This window comes from Emiliania huxleyi, assembly GCF_000372725.1.
Source record: "Emiliania huxleyi CCMP1516 chromosome Unknown EMIHUscaffold_20, whole genome shotgun sequence".
Lineage (NCBI taxonomy): Eukaryota > Haptophyta > Isochrysidales > Noelaerhabdaceae > Emiliania > Emiliania huxleyi.
In genome coordinates, this window is record NW_005200600.1 from 568838 (window position 1) to 580858 (window position 12021).

Sequence of the window (12021 nt, forward strand, 5' to 3'; positions counted from 1 at the left end):
AAAAAAAAATTTTTTTGCTTTCTAGCCCCCTCCAGAAATTGAAGCACATCCCCCCGCCAGTTTTCGGTCCGGGGGGGAGTGCCCCCCGTCCCCCGTTTGGCCCGGCTTGCACAGGGTAGGCGGCCCTGATTACCGGCGGACGCATAGTGGGGGACCTCTGCGCAAGGAGGGGGTGCAACGGCTCATTGGGGGCCTAGGTGGGCCCATGAGGGGGCGTGGCCGGGGTCCTGTGGGGGTGAAATGTTGCGCGGCGAATTCGAACCTACCCCCTCGCCGCGCCGATCCTCACGCGGAGGGTAAAACCCTGTGGGACAAAACCCCCCCGCGGTCGGCAGTCTTCAGAGTGGACCCCCCCCTCCCCAGCCTCCCCTGTGCATCTCGCACCCCCCCCCGCTCCCCATCGGTGACTCGCGAAGGACACGGACACTCGGGGTGAGGGGGGGTCCCCCAGAGAGGGGGCTTTGGGGCATTGTTGGGTTGATCGCTCGTGCCGATCTCGGGTCGATCTCGGGTCGATCTCGGGTCGATCTCGGGTCGATCTCGGGTCGATCTCGGGTCGATCTCGGGTCTCGGGTCGGTCTTGGGCGGGTCAGTCTCGGAGTGGTCTAGAAAAGAAAAAATGGGGCGAGATGAGGCGAGATGAGGCGAGGCCTGAGGCGAGGTGGGGGGCGAGATGAGGCGAGATGAGGCGAGATGAGGCGAGATGAGGCGAGATGAGGCGAGGTGAGGCGAGATGAGGCGAGGTGTGAGGCGAGATGAGGGTTGAGCTTGAGTCGAGGTGAGGCGAGATGAGGCGAGGTGAGGCGAGATGAGCGGCGAGGTGAGGCGAGATGAGGCGAGGTGAGGCGAGATGAAGCGAGGTGAGGCGAGATGAGGCGAGATGAGGCGAGATGAAGCGAGGTGAGGCGAGATGAGGCGAGCTGAGGCGAGACTAGGAGGCGCGATGAAGCGGGATGTTGTGTGGCGGCCTGTGCGGTCAGGCGCGCGGCGCACAAGCAGCCACACAACCCAAAAGCTCACTTGTATGGCTGCTTTTGTGCTGCCTGCTTGGCAGCACAAGCAGCCACACAACATCCCGCTTCATCTCGCCTCCTAGTCTCGCCTCAGCTCGCCTCATCTCGCCTCACCTCGCTTCATCTCGCCTCACCTCGCCGCTCATCTCGCCTCACCTCGCCGCTCATCTCGCCTCACCTCGCCTCATCTCGCCTCACCTCGACTCAAGCTCAACCCTCATCTCGCCTCATATCTCGCCTCATCTCGCCTCACCTCGCCTCATCTCGCCTCATCTCGCCTCATCTCGCCTCATCTCGCCTCATCTCGCCCCCCACCTCGCCTCACCTCGCCTCAGCTCGCCTCATCTCGCCCCATTTTTTCTTTTCTAGACCACTCCGAGACCGACCCGCCCAAGACCGACCCGAGACCCGAGATCGACCCGAGATCGACCCGAGATCGACCCGAGATCGACCCGAGATCGACCCGAGATCGACCCGAGATCGGCACGAGCGATCAACCCAACAATGCCCCAAAGCCCCCTCTCTGGGGGACCCCCCCTCACCCCGAGTGTCCGTGTCCTTCGCGAGTCACCGATGGGGAGCGGGGGGGGGTGCGAGATGCACAGGGGAGGCTGGGGAGGGGGGGGTCCACTCTGAAGACTGCCGACCGCGGGGGGGTTTTGTCCCACAGGGTTTTACCCTCCGCGTGAGGATCGGCGCGGCGAGGGGGTAGGTTCGAATTCGCCGCGCAACATTTCACCCCCACAGGACCCCGCCCACCCCCCCTCATGGTCCCACCTAGCACCCCAATGAGCCTTCGCACCCCCTCCTTGCGCAGTGTCCCCCACTATGTGTCGCCGTTATCGGGGCACGCTATCCTGTGCAGTCAGGGCAAGTGGGGGCGGGGGGCACTCCCCCTGGTCTGATACTGGGGTGTGACTGTCTCCAGTCTCGGAGGGGGGCTTGAAGCTAAGAATATTTTTTTTTCCTAGGCCTTCTCCGCGCCACTCACAAGCCTGCGCCTGCGGCGCTCCCTCGTTCCGACCCCCCCCCCCCCCTCTTCTTTCCCCGCTCCCTCCCCCTTCCCCCACAAGGCCACACCCTTCTCCACCACCACCTCCGCAGCCTCACTTTGGCGGCGTCACCGGCAGCCCCATCGGCACCTCGCTTCCCGCGGGGACGGCCTGGTGCGGCGCCGCGCCGGGGACGGGCGCCTAGCGCAGGGAGGAAGGGAGCTGAGGGCGGGGACGCGCTCTTGTGCAATGGGCTCGGAGCAGCGACGCTCGGGTCGTGCTATCTGGCATCTACGGGACGAGGCCGCGACCGCCATCGGCGGAGCGTAGGCGGGCTGCGGCGCGTAGCCTAGAGAAGACTCCAGGAAGGGTCAAGGAAGGCTCCGCCGCCGGAGGCGCGTGTGGGTCGGGCTGCGGCGCGCGGCCTGCCGCGGGCGGGAAGTGGCGCGCCGCGGCTCCGGTCGGCGAGGAGAGCGAGAAGCGGGTCCCCTCCGTCGCGTTGAGATGGCGCGTGACTTGCGCGGCGGTGAGCGGCAGGCAGAAGCACGCGCAGACGCCTATGGGAGGGTTCCGAGCAGGCTCCACGAAGGTTGCAGGGAGGCTCAGGGCGGCAGCACGCGCAGGCGCCGTCGTCGCAGGCGTCGCAAGCACAGGAGGGCGGGATGTGGAAGGCCTGGCGCACCTGACCTCGGGAGGAGCTCGGGTGATCTCGTGCGATCTCGGGGTGTGGAGGGTCGGCTCCGCACACACCCGGCTCCGCACGGTCCACACCAGCAGCACCATGCATACCATCGACGCCGTCGACGCGGCGTTGACCAGACGGCACTCGTTTGGCACGTGGCTCGGCAAGCTGCCGCCGTACTGGCAAAAGGCAGGCGCGCCTGGTGTTGCATCGCGGGCGGTGGGGTGTGCGCGGCGGTAGCGTTTGCATGCCGGTGGTGTGCGCGGGTGGCGGGTTGGGGGGAGCGTGGCGGGCGGTCTGGGCGCGCCGAAGGTTGCGAGAAGCCACAGTCCGCCGACGAAGACGGTTAGCAACTTGCACGAGCCCGCGTGCCCAGTCACGCGCCTACGGGAAGGGCCCGGCGTCTGCAGGAGAGGCTCCCCGCCGCCCTCTTCCTCGCTCCAGCTCGAGCCACGCGCTCGTACAGCATCGCGGGCAAGAGAGGAGGCACGCAGCAAGCGACCAGTGCGACGGGCGCGTCGCTAAGGCACGAGCAGAGCCCGTCGGACCACGTGCCGCGCGGGGCGGTGGGCGGTGGAACGAGCATCACGCGGTACTGCCCGCCGATGGCGACGGTGGGAGGCATCATCGCGTACTCGTGGCCGGGGCCGCAGCCGCAACAGCCTCCGCAGCAGCCGCAGCAGGAGCAGACGCAGCTGATCAGGTACCCGAGCAGTGCCATCGCCATGTAGGTGACCAGGAAGGCGGCGAAGGGCAGCCCGGCCGGCAGAAATTGCACGACCGCCTCGGCAATCTTCTCCCGGTCGGCACGGGGCATGTCGGTGTCGGCGATGCTCTTGCGGAGCTCGTCACAGATCTCGTCGTAATTCTCCTGCACGGCGAGTCCGGTCCAGATCCCGCACGCCAGCGCGACGCCGAGGGCGACGAAGCGGTATAGCATACCACCTCACCACTGGACCGTCCCGGCGCCTAGGCAAAATTCTTCGGTTTTCTTTTCTTTTTGATTTCAGCGCTCGTTCGAACGGGAGGGAGAAAAAGAACGTGTCCCACACATGCACATGCACATGCAAGCGCCCTCCCGCTAGGTGGAGCAGACGGCGCGTCCGTACCGCAGCAGCGCGACCATCTCCTTTTGCCGAAAGAAGAGCAGCGTGGCCACGATTGGCACCGGCGCGCACCGCGCGAGCAGCGGCAGCGAGGTGGCGCCGTGCGCCCAGCGGAGGAGCAGCGCAGCGCCGAGGCCGTTGGAGAGGGTCATGCCGCCGCCGTACAGCGCGTCCAGCGCGCGCGGCCACTCGCCTCCCCACATCCACCAGGAGCAGCTGGTCGCCGAGCCGAGCTCTAGCGCCACGACGGCGCCAAAGTAGCGGCCGAACGCCTCGGGCGCGACGCTCATGGCAAAGCAATGGCCGGCGAGGCAGAGCCAGTGGTGCGCAAGCATCATCGCGTTGTACTTGATCGCGCACAGGTCAAATAGCAGCATGCTCCCAAACACGTTGGCAAACACCGCCGCGAAGACAGAGGCCGAGCCTGGAACGAGCGCGGACGCTACCCACAGCGAGGGCATCACGCAGACCTGCGGCAGCAGGCCGAGGAAGTTGCGCCAGCGCGGCGAGCCGCCGTCGAGCTTCGTACCCATCTTGTGTACGGCGTAGCGCTGCGCGGCGGCAAAGGCGGCGAGGTAGAGAGCGGTCAGCGTGGCGACGCTCGTGAAGTCCGCACCCTGCGAGCGCGGAAGACCCGTTGTTGATCGTGCGTGTGCGGTGTCGGGCGAGCTGCAAGCAGCCGGGGTGGGCGACCTGCATGCAAGCGTCTTAGAGTTGCATGTGTGGTGATGCGAGCTGGGCTACCTGCATATACACGTACACACTGCAAGCAGCCGGGGTGGGCGACCTGCATGCAAGCGTTTTAGAGTTGCGTGTGTGGTGATGCGAGCTGGGCGACCTGCATATACACCGTACATAGTGTCTTCTGCGAGCGGATGTGCGGCGCTGGTGCGCTTCTTTCTTTTCAAACACTCTGACTCCACGCACTCTTCCCAACTCTTGTCTTCACAGTGATGTAATCGAAGAAGAAAAACCACAAGCCGCTCAAGCTTGTCGAGCTGCTCTTCGACGCCTGTGTCGCCTCGCCGCAGGGGGAGGGGGGCGCTGTATGGCTTCCAAGGCAAACGATCAGCCGAGCCCCGCCGACGTGGTGATCGAGCCCGCCGACCTCCGCTTCGAGGTGTCTCTCTCGCGCGCCTCCATTCAGCACCTCGCGCTGCGCAACCTCGCCTGCGGCCGTCCGGTGGCCTTCAAGATCAAGACGACGAACCCGAAGCGGTACCTCGTGCGCCCAAACGCGGGGATCGTATGGGCCGAGGGCGCGGCCACCGTCTCGGTCCAGGTGGGCGTGCAGAAGGCGCTACCGCAGCCCGGCGACCCAAAGTCTCGTGACAAGTTCCAGGTCCGACCACGCATCGCGCGCCCTGCCAACCTCTGTTGTCACTGCCTCATCGCTGCCCGCCTCACCACGCCTAGCCCCTCCCGCTCCCGCACTCACCTGTCGCCACCGCCGCCCTCGCCGCCCCATCCGCACACCACCGGCCCCGCCCCTTCGGCCACAGCCGTCCCCGCTACCCACCTCGCCGTTACCCCGCCGCCCCGTCTGTTGAATCGCCGCCGCCCGGCATCACCTACCGCCCTCCTCTGTCGCCGCCTCACATGCCGCCTCTCCCTCCCTGCCGCCCCTCCCTTCCCACCCGTCGATATCGCCTGCCCTAGCCCTAGCCCTGCCCTCACCCTCACCCTCTTCCTCACCCCTCCACCCTCCGCCCTCACCCTCACCCTCACCCCAGCCTCAACCCTCTCCCTCTCCCTGCGGCCAGGTGCTCACTCTGCCCCTCGACAAGGCCCTCACCGAAGAGATGCTTGCGGCGCACGGGCAGGTGCGGAGACACCTCCGAGACACCTCCGAGACACCTCCGAGGCACCTCCGAGGCACCTCCGACACACCCTCCGAGGCAGCCTGCCGCCTCTCGCCCGCCCGACTACGGCCACCGCCTCCCGCCTCCCGCCTCCCGCCTCCCGCCTCCCGCCCCCAGGGGAACGAGGCGCTGCGCGCACGGGTCGCCGCGCTGTGGGCGTCGGACGCCGCAAAGGCTGCCTGGGTCGACAAGGTCCGACACTTCCTAGACACTTCCTAGACACTTCCTAGACACTTCCTAGACACTTCCTAGCAAAGGCTGCCTGGGTCGACAAGGTCCGCCCACCCAGACACTCTGAAGGACGCCGGGCCAGCTCGTGCCTGTGCTTGGGTGTGGAGAGGGGAGGGCTGCCTCCGGCGCTTGCCCCACCACTCCTCCGTGTGTGGAGGACCCCCCCCCCCCCCCCCCTTCCCCCGCCAGGTCCGCTCCTCGCTCGTCGCCGCTGACTCCGGAGGCGTGCGCGGCCTCTCCATCCCCGAGGAGCGGTCCGCGGCCTCTCTAGATGCGGACACTCTCTCCCCGCACACCTCCCCGCACCCCCCCGCACACCTCCCCGCACCTACCCGCACCTACCCGCACCTCGCCGCACCTACCCGCACCTCTGCCCGGCTGTACGCAGCTGCACGGCCCCTGGCTCCCATGCTGACGCTGTCGACGTCATGGCGCGCAGGCCCCTCTCCCCCTTCGCCTCGGGCAACGGCCCGGCGCAGGCTGCGGCGACGCCATACCACCCCGCCCTCGGCACTCCCTCGGGCAACGGCGAGATGTAGCCGAGATGCAGCCGAGATGCAGCCGAGACGCAGCCGAGACACAGCCGAGATGCAGCCGAGACGCAGCGCACACTCGGGCAACGGCCCACTCCGCAAGCGCGGGCCGTGAGGTGCGGAGAGGTGTCAAGAGGTGTGAAGAGCTTCTCTTCACAGCGGCGCGAGCTGCGGACAGGTGGCCGCGCGGGGGGTGCGCCTGCCTCCTCGCCGGTGCCACTCGCAGAGTCGCTCGGCTCGCGAGACCTAGATGCGGGACCCCAGATCCAGATCTCCCCAGATCTGCCCTGATCTCGAGATCTAGATGCGGGACCCCAGATCCAGATCTCCCCAGATCTGCCCTGATCTCGAGATCTAGATGCGGGACCCCAGATCCAGATCTCCCCAGATCTGCCCTTGATCTCGAGATCTAGATGCGGGACCCCAGATCCAGATCTCCCCAGATCTGCCCTGATCTCGAGATCTAGATGCGGGACCCCAGATCCAGATCTCCCCAGATCTGCCCTTGATCTCGAGATCTAGATGCGGGACCCCAGATCCAGATCTCCCCAGATCTGCCCTAGATCTCGAGATCTAGATGCGGGACCCCAGATCCAGATCTCCCCAGATCTGCCCTAGATCTCGAGATCTAGATGCGGGACCCCAGATCCAGATCTCCCCAGATCTGCCCTGATCTCGAGATCTAGATGCGGGACCCCAGATCCAGATCTCCCCAGATCTGCCCTGATCTCGAGATCTAGATGCGGGACCCCAGATCCAGATCTCCCCAGATCTGCCCTGATCTCGAGATCTAGATGCGGGACCCCAGATCCAGATCTCCCCAGATCTGCCCTGATCTCGAGACCTAGATGCGGGACCCCAGATCCAGATCTCCCCAGATCTGCCCTGATCTCGAGATCTAGATGCGGGACCCCCGTCCCCTGACTATCGCTCGAGAGGACACGTACTCCGCTGTGCACAATTGCGGCATGCTCCAGCTGTCTTCAGCTGTACTCGTGGCCCCTGGTGCTCCGCCTGACTCGAGGCGTGTGTCTCGTGGCGTAGGGTCGCGAGACGCCCTCTCGCCCCGCGACGCGATCTCGTCGTCGCCGCTCGTCGACCAGGTCCCGCCCGCCACGCGCACCCGCGCCTTGCACTCTGCCTGCCGTTGCCAGCTCCTGCCCGTGTCCGGGTGTGGTTGACGCGACGGACAGCCCTGGGCTGGGGCCCTGCACCTTGTTGGCCGCTCACCGGCCCTTTCCTTAGGTCGCAACGGGCAAGCCGCAGACACCGCCCTCCGCGCCGCCCGCCGCGCCTCGTTCCGCCGCGACGGGCGCCTCTTCGGGCAGTGCGGCGGAGGCGGAGGCGCAAGATTCACCGAGATCAGCCGAGATCAGCAGAGAGTGGCGCTTCTGCTTGCTGCCTCCCGTTCCTCCCACTGCGCCTCCCCTCAGCGAGTGCATGGCTGTGGTCTCGGACGTGTCCCCGAGCCTCTCCCGAGCCTTCTCGGAGCCCTCGTGTCACAGGGCTTGCGCGCACAGCTGGATGCGTCAGAGGCGACGCGGCGGGCGATGCGACAGCAGATGGCTGGCGCGTTGGCAGAGTACGAGCAGGAGCGGTCGGCGCACGCACGCGAGCTGGCGGCGGCGCGAGAGGAGTCGGAGGCTCGAGACACCTCGAAGACACCACGAGACGCCATCGATGCCTCGCCTCCCAGAGCCTCTCCACAAGACCTCCAAGACGCTCTCCAGACTCACCAGCGCCGAGGCGTGACACGTCCACGACGCGTCCCGCAGGCGACCGCCGCGGCGCTGCGGAAGGCGCTCGAGCAGGAGCGCGCCATCGCCGCCGGCTTGCGGCAGGCTCGCGCGTCGCCCTCCGCCGCGTCCGGGGCGCCCTCGTCGCAGAGCGGCGGCATTTCGGCCACCACGGTGGCCCTCATCGCCCTCGCCGCTGCCGCCGCCGGCGCGCTGCTGCCGCTGTTCCTCTCTCCCGCCGCGTCGCTCGACGCGCCGCCGCTCGACGCGCCGCCGCTCGACGCCGGCGCCGGTGGTGTGTGAGAGACGTAGGTACACGGCGGTGCCGTCTCACTTCTGTCTTCTCGTCTCGCGCGCGGCGGAAGAGCTAGTGCCGCGCAAGAGATTGAGACGGAGCTACTCTCTCGCCCGGGTTTTGTGTGTCGAAATGGTGCAGGTCGGGAGTGGGGAGCGAGGCGCCATGCAAAATTGAATTAGAAACGGTTTCGTCCGCTTCTCGGCGCGCGGGGAGGGCGGAGGCCACGTGAGGCCCCCGGGAGCGGGGTCGCCCGGGGTGGCGGGTGCCGGGGGTGCGGGACTGCGGCGCGCACACGGCAGGTGGTGGTGGACCGCGCACCGCGCAGTCCAACCGAGCGCAGGGCCAGGGGCACGGGGTTGGCCTTGGCGCGCGCTTCCACTTGCGCATTGCGCACACGTTATTGCGGCTTGGACGTCGTATCGATGGCGCCTTTACATATGTAAAGGAACTCATGTTATTTTATTCCTTGGCAGGACGGCTGGTCGGAGCGACGGCCGAGCCAGCAGTCGTCTGCGACATGGCAGTGGCCCCGGATCATGTGCAGCTGGTCCCGAGCGGCTCAGGTCCCAGATTGAATCTCGGACCCACAGATTCTAGATTCCTTTAGATTCCCTGGATTCCCGCAACAGCGATCTCTTAGCGGCGGCAAACAGAGGCGCAACTCTGCCAGCAGCGAGGAGGCTCCTGCTGCTCAGCTACCGAGGCCTGGTGGCGTCGGCTGCTGCGTGGAGAAGACATCAGCACTGTCCGACCTCAAAACATGCACAACAAGCGGGATTTGTGACTCTGTCTTCGATTCTTCAGTCGCTCTGCCGGACGCGCTCGCTTTGTCGCGAGGGTCACCGGTGCAAGCCGTGTGGACGCCCAGAATAGCCTCCCCAGGCTTAGCTAGAGTGAGAGATATTGTGCACATGGTCAGCCTCTACAATATATACACTGACACTTTACCTCCCAGAGCTCGTCTCGGTCCGCCACGGCCATCCTCAGCCTCCGGAGGGCCCCCGGCCGCGGCGCGGTGCGGCGGCGTCACAAATCCGACGTCAGTTCACCGGGACGCGATCGGGCGATCTGAAGTCCAACTAGGCGCATGGATTGCCCGCCCAGGGCTATCACCTGGACCCCTCAATGGACGCCTGCGGTGCCGCCCCCACGAGGTGTTGTTCACACCTGTCCAACCACATTCGTCGTGCAGGAACGCGCTGTGTGTGGCTGGCAGCAAACTCAAATGACGACGGGTTGCAGCCTCGTAGCTCAACGGCAACATTGTGCAAGAAGAAGGCTGATAGAAGTAGAACCAGCCACACAACCAACAGCTTCTGGAGAGTATGCGGAGCGCAAGCAGCCGGTGATCAAAGGCGTGTTGCTGTCGGTGGCAGAATGCCAGAGGGACGCCGGCGCTTCGGTGCGTGGCTTCGGGGTGGTCACAATTTTCCACCGCTCAACTTGGAGGCAGTGTGTCTAGTAGCGTGCTACAGCTATGACGGCGGACCTCACTGGGGCGCCGACGTGCGACGACCGTCTGGGATCGAAAGACGAAACCGCGTCCCAGGAGCTCGTGCAGAGCGCGCTCCGGAGCTCTGTGGCGGAAAATTTGAAGGGAATGTGGTGGCTTCCCACCGCCTCTGTATGTATCCAATAAAGTGCTAACACGGCCCTCGGGCAGCAGGGGGTATGTGGCGAGCGCACGGAGGCACATTTAGGCCGCCGTGATATCGCCCTTCCGTGCACCCCCCGTTTCGGTAGCCGTTTAGGGGTTAATTGGACTTGGACCATCGTTCTTGGAGCAGCTGCGCGGCGACGGGCGACGCCGACGGCGGTCGGCGCGACGCCCCCCGACGCGTTCGCGCGCCCACACGGCGTGTGTGACACACGCCTCACGCGAGAGCGCCACGCCGGCCCACGCCCCCCGTACCCAGAGCTGCTGTGCCGTTTGATCAAAACGTCGGCGGGACGACACGACTGACACGAGTCACGACTTTAACCCGCATGCTTCGTGCGTGCTGTCTCCCCAGACTGTGTAGTACTCTCTGCGCTGAGGCGAGGAGCCGCCGGCGACGCGGCCGCTAATCGGCGGGAAGGCCAAGAAGGAGTCTCGCGGGGAGACTCGCGGCGAAATGTTATCTGTCCGCGCCGCGCCCTCGAAGTCCTCGCGAAGCTGCTGCCTTTGCGGTGGCGTCGGCTGTGGCTGTCGCCTCCGCCCCAGCGGCGGTGGCTGTTGCTGCGGCTGCTCCTGCTGCTGCGGCTGCGGTTGCTGAGGCTCAGCTTGCTGAGACTCGGCATCCGACTCATCGCGCGGAAAAGTCGACGCCTCAGCCGCGTCCAATCGGGCCTGAAGCGTACGAATCGTCCGCTGGTAGGCACCCACCTACATGCACAACGTTGTGTGTGATCGTTCAGGGTCGGAAGGGTCAGGATCAACTCGAATCACTTTGGGGGCTCAAGGTCACGGTCTGGGTGCGCCTTGGAGCGCAGCTGCTCTGCCCTCTCTGTCAGGAGGGACTTGTTCTCGCGCCGGAGGGACTTGTTCTCCGAGGCCAGCTTGTCGGCCCGGCGCACCCATTTCTCAGCCTCCCGCGACTGCCAGGCGAGTTCCTCAGCAAGCTGCTCGTTTCGCTCGAGCACGCGCTTGGTGGAGGCGTCGAGTTGGCTCTCAGTGAGCTCCAACAGGCTCGCCTTGGTCTCCTGTAGCATGACGAGCTGCTCTCACCATGGCTCTACCTAGCTAGCGTGTAGCGACCACCCGCCAACCCGCGCCTGGAGCTGGCAGAGCATCTCCTTCTTGAGGCCATCCTTCTCGACGAGATGCTTCCGCTCCAGATCGACCACCAGCTTCTCATGTCGAGCGGCCTCTTCTCGGGCCCGTGCCAGCTCCGCCAGCAGCGCCACGTGCGCATCACGGAACGACTGCACCCTCTCCAGCTCTTCAGACTGCTCGCTAATCAAAGCGTGCAAGCGCTCCGCCTCGTCGCGAGCCTCCTGCTGCTCTCGCCGGCGCGAGTCGGCGACGCGCTCCCTATCGCGATCACTCCGCTGGACCAGCGACTGCAGTCGCTCCTCGAGCGTCAGCACTGATTCCGCCTTCTGAGCAACATCTCCCTTGAGGTGCTCGATGATGTCCCTCGAGTCTTCGCGCTGTTGTTCCAGTGCTGCTGCTAGCCTCGCCTTCTCGCGATGCGTTTTCCTGCAGGCAGCCTGGCACTGGCGAAGCCGCTCCTTGAGGTCTTCCACGACACGATGGCCGCTTCCATCCTCCGGCACCGGCGCATCGTCGCCGCGCGAATCGGGGGCCATATCGAAACGACCTTTGCGCACGTCCATCCGATTTCTTCACACTTGCAAATTCTTTACATAGCCGTCCCTTCTCCAAGTACGCGCATCCGTAAGAATTTCGTAGCCTTCCCTTCTCCAAGTACGCGCATCCCTCTAGGGTGGCCTGAGTGCGAGCAGACGCGGCCGCGCTGCGCTGCCGCGTTCCCCGAGAGGAGGCAGGGAGGGAGGAGACGGCACGCAAACAAATTGCGCCGAGGCATGGCAAGCAAGGCGGTGAGGCCCGGCGCCTCCGCCAGCC

At 65.9% G+C, this 12021-nt stretch overlaps 4 protein-coding genes across 4 annotated transcripts; 1 reads left to right on the forward strand and 3 right to left on the reverse strand.

Annotated features, from left to right (window-relative positions):
* Positions 1 to 2119: 2119 nt before the first annotated feature.
* On the reverse strand, positions 2120 to 3631 carry EMIHUDRAFT_449859 (hypothetical protein; the record flags this gene model as incomplete). The annotated part of the gene is made up of 6 exons (XM_005781679.1): positions 3146 to 3631; positions 2995 to 3071; positions 2756 to 2886; positions 2591 to 2678; positions 2317 to 2354; positions 2120 to 2206 (listed from the first exon to the last, which is right to left on the reverse strand). The coding sequence occupies exons 1-6, from the start codon at positions 3625 to 3627 to the stop codon at positions 2120 to 2122; spliced, it is 903 nt and encodes a 300-aa protein (XP_005781736.1). The 5' UTR covers positions 3628 to 3631.
* Positions 3632 to 3768: 137 nt separating this feature from the next.
* Positions 3769 to 4637, reverse strand: EMIHUDRAFT_203922 (hypothetical protein; the record flags this gene model as incomplete). The annotated part of the gene is made up of 2 exons (XM_005781680.1): positions 3769 to 4410; positions 4632 to 4637. 2 exons carry the CDS (start codon positions 4635 to 4637, stop codon positions 3769 to 3771), a joined length of 648 nt encoding a protein of 215 aa, XP_005781737.1.
* A 204-nt stretch (positions 4638 to 4841) lies between these two features.
* On the forward strand, positions 4842 to 8458 carry EMIHUDRAFT_99733 (hypothetical protein; the record flags this gene model as incomplete). Its single annotated transcript, XM_005781681.1, has 6 exons — positions 4842 to 5135; positions 5557 to 5616; positions 5773 to 5847; positions 6076 to 6140; positions 7444 to 7522; positions 8195 to 8458. The coding sequence occupies 6 exons, from the start codon at positions 4842 to 4844 to the stop codon at positions 8456 to 8458; spliced, it is 837 nt and encodes a 278-aa protein (XP_005781738.1).
* Positions 8459 to 10877: 2419 nt separating this feature from the next.
* Positions 10878 to 11744, reverse strand: EMIHUDRAFT_203924 (hypothetical protein; the record flags this gene model as incomplete). Its single annotated transcript, XM_005781682.1, has 2 exons — positions 10878 to 11135; positions 11202 to 11744. 2 exons carry the CDS (start codon positions 11742 to 11744, stop codon positions 10878 to 10880), a joined length of 801 nt encoding a protein of 266 aa, XP_005781739.1.
* Positions 11745 to 12021: the final 277 nt, after the last annotated feature.